Source organism: Pan paniscus, chromosome 23 (genome assembly GCF_029289425.2).
Source record: "Pan paniscus chromosome 23, NHGRI_mPanPan1-v2.0_pri, whole genome shotgun sequence".
NCBI classification, from domain to species: domain Eukaryota; kingdom Metazoa; phylum Chordata; class Mammalia; order Primates; family Hominidae; genus Pan; species Pan paniscus.
This window is the reverse complement of record NC_085927.1, coordinates 34131721-34147311: the sequence shown is the minus strand read 5'-3', so window position 1 is coordinate 34147311 and position 15591 is coordinate 34131721. Positions and strand designations below refer to the sequence as shown.

The following is a 15591-nucleotide window of genomic DNA, read 5'->3' as shown; positions in this document are numbered from 1 at the left end:
GAGTGCAGAAGAAAAGTCTGATGTGAATATTTTGTTTCGAAACTGTAAGCACACAGGTGATGGCGTGGGAGTGCACTTGGTGACATGGAGGTTACTGGTAATCTTGGTCAGAGCAATTAATACACTGGTGGGAACAAAAGTAAGATTAGAATGTGCTGAGAAGGGAGTGGGAGATAGGAAAGATGTGGAGAGAAATTGAGCAAGAGTAAGGAAGAAAGTATAGTAGCTGGTGGGCAACAGAGGGAGGATATTTTTTTTTTCTTAACAAAGGAAAGATGTATTTTTAAATGACAGAAAGGAGCTAGCCGGTAAAGAGGGTAAAGTTGAAGATACAGGAGAAGGAAATAAACCATCAAGAGCATAAGGTCAACAGCATCTGACAAAGTCTAAGAGGAGGAGATCCAGGGGTCAGATAAGCGGATAAACGTAAACAGAGATACATTCTGATTACTTCAGACAGATACATAACATGGGCATGCTAGGTCTGCTAGTTAATTATAATTGTAGAAATAAATAGTTACAGGTAGTTTTCCCTTTATTGTTTCTCAAATCAAACTTATAGGTAAATAGATTTTAAAATAGAAGCTTTGGTGATTGAGGCCAAGTGGGGCAGTTAAAATTTGGTCGAAAACCCAGTCTTACTGTCTTGAAGAACTAGACGACATATCCCGGGACAACCATAGCAGTTGGAAAGTGAGGCTGTGGGGAAAATACCAGAAAGGGAGAGTCACGAAAACAGAGCCAACAGTTTGTATATAAACTCTGTCCAAATCCTTCATTGACTTCTGAAGTCCACAAGTACTCATGCTCCAAAGAGCTGAATTATGGACAAAATAATTGAACAGGTATTTCAGTTGCAGGGAGGGTTTGGAGTCTGAGGTGAGCCAAGTTAACTGCTTGCTAAAACAAAAACCAATATTCTGCAGAGGAATATAATAGAATCAAGTCTCTCAGCCAGGCGCAATGGTTCTCACCTGTAATCCCAATAGTCTAGGAAGCTGACACAGGAGGAGGAGCATGAGCCCAGGAGTTTAAGACCAGCCTGGGCAACACAGCAAGACCCCACCTCTACAAAAACATTAGCCGGACATGGTGGTGCACACCTGTAGCCCTAGCTACTTGGGGGACTGACGTGGGAGGACAGCTTGAGCCCAGGAAGTCGAGACTGCAGTGAGTGAGGATCACACCACTGCACTCCAACCTGGGTGACAGAGTGAGACTCTGCCTCAAAAAAAAAAACCAAAAAAAAAACAAAACAAAACACCTCTACAATATGTGATCCTTACACCCAAGACACAACTCAAAATTACTAGATGTACAAAGAAAAAAGAAAGTGAGCCATACTCAAAAGAAATGGAGATTCAGAGAAGGACTGTGTGGTAGATAGAGCTCCCTCTCCCCTCTCCCCTCTCCCCTCTCCCCTCCCCCCTCCCCCGTCTCCCCTCTCCCCTCTCCCCTCTCCCCTCTCCCCTCTTTCCACGGTCTCCCTCTGATGCCGAGCCGAAGCTGGACGGTACTGCTGCCATCTCAGCTCACTGCAACCTCCCTGCCCGATTCTCCTGCCTCAGCCTGCCGAGTGCCTGCGATTGCAGGCGTGCGCCGCCACGCCTGACTGGTTTTCGAATTTTTTTGGTGGAGACGGGGTTTCGATGTGTCAGCTGGGCTGGTCTCCAGCTCCTAACCGCGAGTGATCCGCCAGCCTCGGCCTCCCGAGGTGCCGGGATTGCAGATGGAGTCTCGTTAACTCAGTGCTCAATGGCGCCCAGGCTGGAGTGCAGTGGCGTGATCTCGGCTCGCTACAACCACCTCCCAGCCGCCTGCCTTGGCCTCCCTAAGTGCCGAGATTGCAGCCTCTGCCTGGCAGCCACCCCGTCTGGGAAGTGAGGAGCGTCTCCGCCTGACTGCCCATCGTCTGGGATGTGAGGAGCCCCTCTGCCTGGCTGCCCAGTCTGGAAAGTGAGGAGCGTCTCTGCCCGGCCGCCCATCGTCTGAGATGTGGGGAGCACCTCTGCCCTGCCGCCCCGTCCGGGATGTGAGGAGTGTCTCTGCCCGGCCGCCCTGTCTGAGAAGTGAGGAGACCCTCTGCCTGGCAACCGCCCCGTCTGAGAAGTGAGGAGCCCCTCCGCCCGGCAGCCACCCCGTCTGAGAAGTGAGGAGCGTCCTCCCTCCTCATCTGGGAGGGAGGTGGGGGGGTCAGCCCCCCGCCTGGCCAGCCGCCCCGTCCGGGAGGTGAGGGGCACCTCTGCCCGGCTGCCCCTACCGGGAAGTGAGGAGCCCCTCTGCCCGGCCAGCCGCCTCGTCCGGGAGGGAGGTGGGGGGGTCAGCCCCCCGCCTGGCCAGCCGCCCCGTCCGGGAGGCGAGGGGTGCCTCTGCCCGGCCGCCCCTACTGGGAAGTGAGGAGCCCCTCTGCCCGGCCAGCCGCCTCGTCCGGGAGGGAGGTGGGGGGGTCAGCCCCCCGCCTGGCCAGCCGCCCCGTCTGGGAGGCGAGGGGTGCCTCTGCCCGGCCGCCCCTACTGGGAAGTGAGGAGCCCCTCTGCCCGGCCAGCCGCCCCGTCCGGGAGGGAGGTGGGGGGGTCAGCCCCCCTCCCGGCCAGCCGCCCCATCCGGGAGGGAGGTGGGGGGGTCAGCCCCCCGCCCGGCCAGCCGCCCCGTCCGGGAGGGAGGTGGGGGGATCAGCCCCCTGCCCGGCCAGCCGCCCTGTCCAGGAGGTGGGGGGGGCGCCTCTGCCCGGCCGCCCCTACTGGGAAGTGAGGAGCCCCTCTGCCCAGCCAGCCGCTCTGTCTGGGAGGGAGGTGGGGGGGTCAGCCCCCAGCCCGGCCAGCCGCCCCGTCCGGGAGGGAGGTGGGGGGGTTAGCCCCCCGCCTGGCCAGCCGCCCCATCCGGGAGGTGAGGGGCGCCTCTGCCCGGCCGCCCCTTCTGGGAAGTGAGGAGCCCCTCTGCCTGGCCAGCCGCCCCGTCCGGGAGGGAGGTGGGGGGGTCAGCCCCCCGCCCGGCCAGCCGCCCCGTCCGGGAGGGAGGTGGGGGGGTCAGCCCCCCGCCCGGCCAGCCGCCCCGTCCGGGAGGGAGGTGGGGGGTCAGCCCCCCGCCCGGCCAGCCGCCCCGTCCGGGAGGGAGGTGGGGGGGTCAGCCCCCCGCCCGGCCAGCCGCCCCGTCCGGGAGGGAGGTGGGGGGGTCAGCCCCCCGCCCGGCCAGCCGCCCCGTCCGGGAGGGAGGTGGGGGGGTCAGCCCCCCGCCCGGCCAGCCGCCCCGTCCGGGAGGGAGGTGGGGGGGTCAGCCCCCCGCCCGGCCAGCCGCCCCGTCCGGGAGGGAGGTGGGGGGTCAGCCCCCCGCCCGGCCAGCCGCCCCGTCCGGGAGGGAGGTGGGGGGGTCAGCCCCCCGCCCGGCCAGCCGCCCCGTCCGGGAGGGAGGTGGGGGGATCAGCCCCCCGCCCGGCCAGCCGCCCTGTCCGGGAGGTGAGGGGCGCCTCTGCCCGGCCGCCCCTACAGGGAAGTGAGGAGCCCCTCTGCCCGGCCAGCTGCCGCCTCCGGGAGGGAGGTGGGGGGGTCAGCCCCCCGCCGGGCCAGCCGCCCCGTCGGGGAAGTGAGGGGCACCTCTGCCCGGCCGCCCCTACTGGGAAGTGAGGAGCCCCTCTGCCCGGCCAGCCGCCCTGTCCGGGAGGGAGGTGGGGGGTCAGCCCCCCGCCCGGCCAGCCGCCCCGTCCGGGAGGGAGGTGGGGGGGGTCAGCCCCCCGCCCGGCCAGCCGCCCCGTCCGGGAGGTGAGGAGCGCTTCTGCCCGGCCGCCCCTACTGGGAAGTGAGGAGCTCCTCTGCCCGGCCACCACCCCATCTGGGAGGTGTACTCAACAGCTCATTGAGAACGGGCCATGAAGACAATGGCGGTTTTGTGGAATAGAAAGGGGGGAAAGGTGGGGAAAAGATTGAGAAATCGGATGGTTGCTGTGTCTGTGTAGAAAGAGGTAGACATGGGAGACTTTTCATTTTGTTCTGTACTAAGAAAAATTCTTCTGCCTTGGGATCCTGTTGATCTGTGACCTTACCCCCAACCCTGTGCTCTCTGAAACATGTGCTGTATCCACTCAGGGTTGAATGGATTAAGGGCGGTGCAAGATGTGCTTTGTTAAACAGATGCTTGAAGGCAGCATGTTCGTTAAGAGTCATCACCACTCCTTAATCTCAAGTACCCAGGGACACAAACACTGCGGAAGGCCGCAGGGTCCTCTGCCTAGGAAAACCAGAGAACTTTGTTCACTTGTTTATCTGCTGACCTTCCCTCCACTATTGTCCTGTGACCCTGCCAAATCCCCCTCTGCGAGAAACACCCAAGAATGATCAATAAAAAAGAAAAAAAAAAAAAAAAAAGACTACTTTAAAAAAAAAAAAAAAAAAAAAAAAAAAAAAGAAATGGAAACCTACCTGAACATGGTCTATGTCCTAGAAATGGCAGAAAAGAACTTAAAGGCAGCTATTACAAATGTGACCAGTATTATAAAGGAAAATATGCCCTCTGTGAATGAATAAATAGGAAAGCTCAGCTGAAAGCATTGTAAGAGGGTAAGACCGGCTCTCTGTCTGAGATGAAATGCAAAGGACAGCCTAAAACTGAAATTGGAGCAGGCATTAAGAAAAGCCCTCTGGAAAACTATTCCACGCTCTAAACACAAAGTATTACTGGAGAAACTGGAAGCCTGTTCTGCCCTGAGGGTAATCACAGCAACAATAAACCTCAAACCCAGCCCAGCTCCTGAGCAGATTAACTCAAACTCCCACATTTAAAGACCTAAGTAGAAGAAAAAAGGTGTCCATTTCAAGGCATAAAATCAACTACTATCCATGTAAGATGTCTAGCTTTCAATAAAGAATTGTAAAATATACAAAAAGCCAAGAAAAAGCCAACATACCCAGCTCATTACACCAGAACACAAAGTAATCAATAAAACCAAATGGTACGGATGTTGGAACTATCTATAAAGCATTTAAAATAACTACGATTAATATATCATTTTATATTTTTATAGAGATGAAGTCTCACTATGTTGCTCAGGCTAGTCTTAACTTCCTGGCTCAAGCAATCTTCTTGCCTTGGCCTCCCTGAGTGCTGGGATTACAGGTGTGAGCCAGTTTCCAGCCTCAGCCTTAAAAAGAAATTGTTTCATGCCACAAAATGGATGAACCTTGAAAACATGATACTAAGTGAAACAAGGTCTCTAAGGGAAAAGGCAGACAATATGCAAGATTGGCTAGGATTTCCTACTTGATTTTCTCTTATAGCTTCCATCTCTCTGCTGAAATTAGACAAATAAAACTGTGAAAACTGTATCTCTGATTTTCAACTGTGGGCAAATTTGCCCCCAGGGGATTATTAGCGTATCACCCCCATTCCCCCAGTTGTGACAACCAAAAATTAGAGGCATTTTTGGTTGTCATAACTGGGGAGATGGGGGTGATACAGGGACTCTGGTGGGTAGAGAGCAGGGATACTGCTAAACTTCCTGTAATGCATAAAACAATCCCCCACAACAGTTATGTGGACGCCAATAAGGGCAAGGCTGACAAACCCTAACCTAAGGCAACCACTGAAAGAATTTAATGGATACAAATAATAAGTCAGTAGGAGAGATAAAACAAAGTAATAACAAATGGTCAATGGACCCAAGAGAAGGCAGAAAAAGGAAAAAGAAGCAGAAGAGATGGGTCAAATACAAAACACGACAAGGTGGTAGATTTTAATCTAACCATAATAATAATCATATTAAACGAGAATGGTCTAAATCCACCAATTAAAAGACAAAATGTCAGAATGAATAAAAAAGACTGAACTATATACTGTCTACAAGAAACTTACTTTAAATCTAAAGACATAGATAAATTAAAAGGATGGAAAAAGATATACCATGCAAGCACTAACAGAAGGTTGGAGTAGGTACGTCAATATCAGAAAAGAAAGACTTCAGAACAAGGGACATTATCAGAGATTTTAAAAATATAATAATAATAAAGGGGCTAGTTCTCTAAGAAGACATAACACATTCCCAAATGGGTATGCATCTACCAAAAGAACTTTAAGATACATGAGGTAAAACCTGATAGAACTAAAAGGAGAAATAGAAATCCACAACTAGACTTTCAGAGTTCAAGACTATTCTCTCAGTAATTCCTAGAAACGAGCAGACAGAAATGAGTAAATACAGAAGACCCAGACTTGAACAATACAACCAACTAGATCTAACTGATATTTATTTATAAAACACTCTGCCCAATAACAGCAAAATGAAAACATGCTGCCAAGTGAGAGAAGCCAGACTTTAAAAAAAAAGCTGTATGCTGTATGATTTGATTTATATGATAGTCTAGAAAAGGTACAACTATAGGGATGAAAAACATATCAGTGGTTGCTAGGGAATGGGGTGTATGGTAGGGGTTGACTACAAAGGGGCAGCATGAAGGAATTTTGGGGGTGATGGAACTCTTGTGTACAGAACTGTGTAACTATGATGACAGACAAATGGCTATGTGTTTGTCAAAACCCACAAAACTGTATACCAGATAGTGTAAATTTTACTGTACGTAAATTAAAAAAAAAAAACAAAAAACAGAACGGGGGGAGGGAGGGAGAGAAGGGGAGGAGAACAGAATGCAGACTATGACAAATTAATCTGACTGCATTACGAAACCATGACAGACCAACTGAAGTGAGTAGGGAAAAAGGAACTGGCTTAAGTAACTTTGTATATGTATAGTAAGGTTGAACAAATACATAAATATATTGTAGATAATGAGAGCCAAGTTTCTCACCCCCAAAAGAAAGAAGTTATAAGTAAGGGAAGGGAAAATTCTGGAATGAACCCGTTGGTGATGGCTTGGAGTCAGGTATGAGTATAAACTTACAGTTTTTGATAGACAGGCAGACAGACAGACAGATAAATAAGATAGGTAGATAGGTAGGTAGGTAGGTGGGTGGGTGGGTGGATAGGTAGACAGGTAGACAGACAGACAGACAGACAGACAGACAGGACAGTGTATACACATGAGTTGGTACATATACATACAATTTCCCTAGTTCTATCCAGAGAGGGACTAAAGGCTGTGAAACCCCAGTAACAATGAGCACATTAGCACCTGGATCTTGGTTTCTTTTTTTTTTTTTTTTTTTGAGATGGAGTCTCACTCTGTTGCCAAGCTGGAGTGCAGTGGCACGATCCTGGCTCACTGCAACCTCTGCCTCCCAGGTTCAAGTAATTCTCGTGCCTCAGCCTCCTGAGTACCTGGGACTACAGGTGCACACCACCATGCTCAGCTAATTAATTTTTGTATTTTTAGTAGAGACAGGGTTTCACCATGTTTGCCAGGATGGTCTGGATCTCTTGACCTCCTGATCCGCCCACCTCGGCCTCCCAAAGTGCTGGGATTACAGGCGTGAGCCACTGCGCCTGGCCTGGATCTTGGTTTCTAAACACTATTCTCTAATAAAAGTAACCAGAACTTGGCCGGGTGCAGTGGCTCATGCCTGTAATCCCAGCACTATGGGAGGCCGACGTGGGTGAATCACAAGGTCATGAGATGGCCAACATGGTGAAACCCTGTCTCTACTAAAGATACAAAAAAATTAGCCAGGTGTGGTGGCATGCACCTGTAATCCCAGCTACTTGAGAGGCTGAGACATGAGAATCACTTGAACCCAGGGGGCGCAGGTTGCAGCGAGCCGAGATCACACCGTTGCACTCCAGCGACAGGGTGAGACTCTGTCTCAAAAAAAAAAAAAAAGAGTAACCAGAACTCCTTAAAGAAATGGTTGACTCCAGGGCTGGTTAAGGAAAAAAAACCAAGATGAGGCTGGAGCATCTTGTAGTGCCAGAAAGTACTTCAGGGGTGGAGGGAAGGTGCATTGAGAGAGCAAGGAGTCAATGTGAAAGATCTCTCAACAGCCACTGATGGAATAACCTGACAACAAAACAAATAAAAATGGTAGTAGATTATAATCCAAAGAACAAATATCCATGAGTCTATACTCATATAAATGAATGATGTCAATAGAATAATACATATAAATAATTCCTTACAGATGGAATAAGGAAATAGAAAACCACCACTGAAACACCACGGTAATAACTGTTGTGGGCAAAATGCATAAATAAATGCTGAAATAAGTGAGAGAAAGTTTAAGAAGGAACAAAACTGATATAGTCTAGGTGTCTGTCCCCTCCAAATCTCATGCTCAAATGTAAGCCCCAGTGTTGGAGGTGGGCCTGGTAGGAGGTACCTGGGTCATAGGAGCAGATCCCCTCATGAATGGCTTGGTGCTGTCCTTGTGAGATCTGGTTGTTTAAAAGTGTGTGGCACCTCTCTCCTCTCTCTCATGCTCCCCCTTTCTTCATGTGACATTCCTGCTATTGATTTGCCTTCCACCATGACTGTAAGCTTCCTGAGGCCTCACCAGAAGCTGAGTGGATGCTGGCACCATGCCTCCTATACAGCCTGCATAACTGTAAGCCAATTAAACCTCTTTTCTTTATAAATTACCCAGCCTAATGTATTTCTTTATAGCAATCCAAGAATGGACTAACACAAAGATATTTACTAATTCCTAGCAGCCAATCCCCTAACCAAGTGAACAAAGTTAATTTAACATCAGAAGTAACAAGACACATCAATCTCATGTACCCCTGATAAAATAACTTGAAAAGGACACATCACCTCTGCAGTATCCCTTCCATTAAAACATAAACTCAGGCTGGGCATGGTGCCTCATGCCTGCTATGCTAGCACTGTGGGAGGTCGAGGTGGGCGGATCACTTGAGGTCAGGAGTTCAACACCAGCCTTGCCAATATGGTGAAACTCCATCTCTACCAAAAAACACAAAAAAATTAGCTGAGTGTGGTGGTATGCGCCTGTAATCCCAGCTACTCGGGAGGCTAAAGCATGAGAGTTGAACCCAGGAGGCGGAGGTTGCAGAGTGAGACCTTATCTCAAAAAACTCAAAAAACAAAACAAACAAACAAAAAACGAAAAAAACTCCATAAACTCAACTTAAATCAGAAGAAAATATCAGACAAGCCCATCTGAGAGACATTCTGCAAAATAACTGACAAGTATTCTTCAAAAGTGTTGAGGTCATGTGAGACAGGGGAAGAGTGAGAAGCAGCTGCAGACTGGTGGGGACTAAAGAGATAAGACAACTAAATGGAAAGTAGGAGCCTCAATTTGATTCTAGAATTAAAAAAGGACATTAGTGGAAAAACTGGTAAAATTCAAATAAATTCTGTAGGTTAGTTAATAATATTTTACTGCTATTAATTTCTTACTTTTTGTAACTGTTCTACAGTTACGTAGGATGTTCCTATAAGGGAAGCTGGGGGAAGGGAACTCTAATATTTTTGTTAAGTCTAAACTTATTTCAAAAGGAAACACACAGAGAGACAGAACACCATAAATACTGATATGCATGCTGAAGGGTAGTGATTATAACTTACTTTGTGATAAAGCAAATATAAAAGAATGCCACAGAATCTAGGCTGTAAGTAAGTGGATAATTCACGGCACAACTTCTTGCAACTTTTCTGTATGTTTGAAAATTTTCATTATAATATGTTGGGGAGAAAATAAGAGCTGAGACTGATAAAAATAAGTTCTGATTTTTATCAAGAACCACAGGGAAGAGGAAGAAGAAGGGGGAGTGACTAAATATCCAATTAGACTGTAAAGTGCAGGAGGGTAGGATTTCTATCTCATTTTATCCTGGGACTTTCATGGCCTAAGGCTAGATCTAAAGCGGAGGCAGAATCTGATTTAGAGTAAAAAAGAAAATTCTGTGAAAGTTTTTAAACAGAAGGTTTGGCTTTCCAGTAAAACCTCCTAACTTCATACAAATTTATGGTATGTACCCTTAACATAAATCATTTTTTTTTCAAAATACTCAGTTTATAAAAATCTCTGGCCTCAAGTAACACAATTTAGACAGGTAATAATGGTATGAAATTTCCTTACAGAACACAACTACACTTGGACTAACCAACTTCTTAAGACATCTATATGCCTGAGCTGAGAGACACGGTGATAGGGTCACACTGACACTGGGCAATCCCAGGCTTCTCAACCATTTACACCAGCCAGCTGAGGTTTATGCTTAACATTCTGGAGCTCATCTGGTCACTGTGTACTTTCCAACTACCTGTATCCATGTACTTGGCAGCAGAATCTGTGCTTTTCAGCTTAGGGCATAAAGCTAATTCATATACTGTCTACAAAGATTCACTAAGGTGGCACCAGTCATGACCCTAGCCATTTAATTCAACTGCTGGTAATACCAACAAAAGAGCATTTGATTAAGTGCATTTATAGTAAGATTTCTCTGGTATGAAACATTTTCCTGCAAGTGCATGATGCTAAAGGATAATAGATTTTAAAAAAAAACTATTGTAGAGCAAGAGGCAGCATCTTTTTTTTTTTTGAGACAGAGTCTCACTCTATTCCCCAGGCTGGAGTGCAGTGGCACAATCTTGGCTCACTGAAAGCTCCGCCTCCCGGGTTCACGCCATTCTCCAAGAGGCAGCATCTTTTTAAACTTCAGTAATGAAGACACTTAAATTTTTTAAACGAAAATTACACACTGTATTTTTAAATTCATCCCTAAGTAAATAAGACAACCAAGGAAGAAAAGCAGTTCAAGACAGAGCTCAGAAATCCTACTCTCATCACAATTTGGAAAACCACAGTGGCTTTTTATGGCCACGAATCATTTGGTTGTTCTTAGTTTTCTGAGTGGTTCTTTTCTTGAATGACTGTTTAAGATAAACGATCACAGTATCAACTACTGTGATATAGATTTATCTAAGTGTGTTTCCTTTCTCCTGTATTTGCAATGTCTCAACCACGCTCCACTAAGGCATGACAACAGACTGAAGTGGAGAATGAGACCAGCTTTTACGTAGACTGACGGCATGTACCCCCATGCCGCTGGCACTACCGTTTGATGCATCACCAGATGATAAAATAAGAGCCAGGAATAGAATCTTAATGCATTTAATCTGTGTTTTCAATAACCTTGGCCTACAGACCTTCCACACCCATTCCCCACCCACAAAAGCCAAGGTAACAGAAATAATTAAACGGTAGTCTTTGCCCAATAATATTCCAAATTCACTTATTCCTAAGAGTCACTTGGGGTGCTTGTGAAAATGGCATATCCAAGCTACTGAGTCTACATCATTAGATCTGAGGGGAGGCCCAAGATTCTATATTTTAACAAGTGACTCAGGTAAGCTTGAGACACACCACTGGTGCTGGCTTCCCCTGGTAAACCTCGCCCTGCTCTGACCCCATCAAGATAAGCCTGGAAAGCAGCAGTGGAGAGTGGAGAAGGCCTCGAGGGTTGGCTTCAGCTGAGCTCAGGAGGTATGGGAAGACCCTGAGCCATTTCTCAGTGCAGCACTCCACTCTCCTCAGAGGCCACCTGGAACACGGAGCATCACTGTCCTCTGATGCCCCAGGATCACCTCAGTGCCGTCTGATAGGGGTCTCTCCTCCTGGGCTTTCTCAGGCTTGCAGCCACACCACTGTGCCCAGGCTGGACTCACAGCTTTAGGGTACTGGCACAGGGTTATACTTACCCTCAGAGGCTGCTGCAGACTTGCACTGGCTCTGACCACACTTAACGCAGACTGAGGAAGGTCAAAAGGCTGACTATTGACAGAACTAGGGCACACCTACCAAGCAGCAGAGTGGAAACGTTCCTGAATTCCTGGTTACCATCTCTGCCTTCAACACATAGAGCTTTTTAAAGATGCCTAGGACACAACTTGCGTAGGTGCTTTAGTTATTTGCTGGCAGCTAAGCAAAATCCTGCAGGCAACTCAGGCGTCTAAAATCTTTGACTTGTGGGCCAATGAGAGCTATCATTCTCAGCCACTTGTGCTACTCAGAAAAAGTTCACACATATAGTAATAAAACTGAACAGCAAAGATTTACTATGGGATAGAATTGGCGCTAAGCACTTTACAAGCTTTAACTCTTCTTTCTTTCACTCACCTCACAATTTTTTATCAAGAGTCCAGTACTTCTACAGGTGTTGAGGATGCCTCAGTGAACAAAACAGACACCAATCTTGCCTTATGGGTCTTACAATTTAGGGAAATAAGAGAAAGAAATAAAAATTATAGACAAACCATATGGGATGTTAGAAGGGGACCAGTGATAAGGAGAGCAAGCAGAGAAAGGGGTGTGTGGGAGAACGAGTGGTTTCCATCTTTAAATATGGTACTTAGGGCCTTGCTGAGGAGGTTCGATCCAGCAGAGTGTTCCAGGCAGAGGGTTCCAGCATAGAAAGTGCCAGTGCAAGGTGTCTAAGTCAGGAGCATGCCCAAGTACTCAGGGACAGCAGGGAAGCCCATGTGGTGAGGCAGGGTGAGCAAGAAAGTGAAGAGGCTAGAGAGGACACTGAGGCCAGGCTGCGAGGGTCTGGAGGCCCCTGAGAGAACTCTGGCTCCTCCTCTAGAAGAAATGGGGAGATGTAGAGGGTTTGACTAGAGTAGTAGGTTTCAATTTCTGTTTTTCAAGCTACAGTGTCAAGAACAGACACTGAGGGTGATTAGGAATCTTTTGCCAGAACCCAGCTGAGAGATGATGGTGGCTTATACCAGGGAGGTGACAGTAGAGAAAAGAGCAATGCTCTTATTCTGGACATATTTTGAAAGTAGAGTCAATGGGATTTCCTAAACAACTGAACAAGTCTAAGATGAAGAAGGGAGTTAAGGATGACTCCAAGGTTTCTAAGGATGAAACTGCCATGAATGGAGATGGAGAAGGCAGATTACATGTAGAACAAGTTTGGAAAGTGGGGGAAATCTTGTCCTGGAGACATTGTCTGAGAATATTCAATATCAAAATGGGAAGATGTCAAGTAGGCAACTGGATACACGAACCTAGAGTCCAGAGAAGAACAGGCGAGAGATGCAAATCTGACAGTCCTCAGCACAAAAATAGTATTTAAAGTCATGAGACAGGATACAATAACAAAGAAAGTGAGGACAAAGAACAAAGGCCCTGTGTTGAGCTCTGGGCCACACCTCCATGTACGGATCAGGAAGAAGAGAAAAGCCAGGCCGGGTGCGGTGGCTCACGCCTGTAATCCCAGCACTTTGGGAGGACGAGGCTGGCAGATCACCCTGAGGTCAGGAGTTCGAGACCAGCCTGGCCAACATGGCAAAACCCCGTCTCTACTAAAAATACAAAAATTAGCTGGGTGGGGTGCTCCACGCCTGTAATCCCAGCTACTCGGGAGGCTGAGGCAGGAGAATCACTTAAACCCAGGAGGCGGAAGTTGCAGTAAGTTGATATCGTGCCACTGCACTACAGCCTGGGCGACAGAGTGAGACTCCGTCTCAAAAAAACAAAGAAAAAAAAAAGGAGAAAAGCCACACAGGAGAGGAAGAAGCAGCAGCCTGACAGAGAGAAGGCACAAGAGTGTGGTATTAGGGAAACCAAAAAGAATGTCCTAGAAGACAGAGTGCTCAACAGTGCCAAATGCTGCTGACGGGTCACATCAGATTAGGACTGAACTGGCTGGGCTGGGGACACAGCAGTCGTTGACAACTTCAGCAGCTGCAGGTGTTAAGAGCCCAGGAACCCAGTGAGCTAGGTGTTCACTATCAATTTACAGATGAGGAGACAGCACCAAAAAGGTTGCAGTTAACAGCAAGGCCATGGCGAGGCCAAGATCTCTGTGCTGCACACCTATGTAAATCCTTTGTGGGTTCATCTGGGAGGCGGGATGTAAAGAGAGGAAGGAGAGATGCAGAGTATTTGGGTTAAGAAAACTTTAAACCTTCCACTATTTGTTCCCTTAGCAAAACCTTCTGAAGGGAGAAAAGAGCTTAGGTGATGACTGACAAATGAACCAGAAACCAAGAAGCAGGGAAGAAGGCAAATCTTTGTGCCAGGAAGGTAGTAGCAGCACCACCTTGTACTCCATTGCCCCTAAATGTGTACACAACCAGCTTATCAGAACACTGAAGACTGACAGGTATAGGGCCAGTTCAACCACCAAATTGAACTCTTCAGGCGCTGGTACTACATGGAGCCCACATAGCCAGTCCTTTGGGTTCTTTAATTGAATACTTTTCACAAGTCTGCTTACTTCTGACCCAAAACCTGTTGAAGCCTTCTAGTCTAACATACACAGCCTAACATGCACAACCAAGAATTCCTGACGCATGAAGTAACTGGCCTGCATCAGCTAAGAGGAGCCCTCAGGCCCTGAGGGGACACTTGGGAACATTCCCACACCCACCCCAAATGAAGCACTGCTTTTCCCAGCACCACACCCCAACGCTGCAGTTCATCTTTCCAATGCACTTTAGTACCTCACATGAAGAGGCAGCGTGGGGTAAGAGAAGGAGCCTCAACCTCGAAAGGTGGGATACTTGGGTTCTGGTGCCAGCCCTACCATAAAAAACTACGTGGAAGGCCAGGTGCGGTAGCTTGCGCCTATAATCCCATCACTTAGGGAGGTTGAGGTGGGCAGATCACCTGAGGTCAGGAGTTTGAGACCAGTATGGCTAACATGGTGAAACCCTGTCTCTACTAAAAATACAAAAATTATCTGAGCGTGGTGGTGTGCGCCTGTAGTCCCAGCTATTCGGGAGGCTGAGGTGGGAGAATCGCTTGAACCCGGGAGGCAGAGGTTGCAGTGAGCCAAGATTGCGCCACTACACTCCAGCCTGGGAGACAGAGTGATACTCCAGCTTAAAAAAAAATGGCTGTGTGATAACAGCAAGTTCCTCCCAAGGGCTCCAAAGAGTTGCTGACCCTCATCTTCCAGAGTCTCAGCTCTCTCAGGGTAACAAAACTCAGCCCAGAGATTTAAGGAATGGGCTTTGAAGTCAGGCTGCCCTGGGCTACTGCTTAGTAACTAACTGTGTTAACCTGAATTGAATTAGTTAACTTCTTTAAGCCTCATTTTTGGTATCTGTAAAATGAGGATGACAATAATACATATGCCATGAGGAACTGTGAAAACAGTGCCTAGCAATGGTGTACACTCTCTATTACCCATTATGACAGCTGTCAGGAAAGATGCATTCATTAACAACTACTTTCCCCACTTGTAATTTAGATATACTTACTAGTGAACTTCTGATATAAAGGTATACCAGATTGATTGAAATAGTATCAAGAGCAAAGAAAATATTTAGTTTGCCAAAAAAGCCAGAACAATTCAAAAATTGAAAAAAAGGTGAAATGCTATGGCATATTACACGTACCTTGAACAGGGATTTCCCCATAGTTTGGTCTCTTATCTGACAGGGCTGTCAGGGGTTTGGATGTTGAGATTGGTCCACTTATGGAATGTCTCTGAAATCATAAGATAAACAACATCAAAGTTAAAATGACTGTTGGGACTCACAAAGTAAATGCCGCACAGAGTAGATATTTAGTTATAAATCTGTATTAATTCTTTCCATACTGCTATAGTAAGGTTGTAACACACCTTACAGGCATGGACTGTGATCAATATACTTTTTTTAAAAATTAGACTTTTTATTATGGGGTAATTATAGACTCATATGCAGTTGTAAGAATATAAAGAGATCCTACGTA

At 47.5% G+C, this 15591-nt stretch overlaps 1 protein-coding gene across 6 annotated transcripts in view; it reads right to left on the bottom strand.

Annotated features, from left to right (window-relative positions):
- SPECC1L (sperm antigen with calponin homology and coiled-coil domains 1 like) overlaps positions 1-15591 on the bottom strand; it is a 148265-nt gene that overhangs the window by 58929 nt on the left and 73745 nt on the right. For all 6 annotated transcript variants that reach the window (XM_003806379.5, XM_055105856.2, XM_008953090.5 and 3 more), the window contains one exon: positions 15255-15345. In XM_003806379.5, the coding sequence (XP_003806427.1) occupies positions 15255-15345 (91 nt within the window). The remainder of the gene's footprint in view (positions 1-15254; positions 15346-15591) is intronic.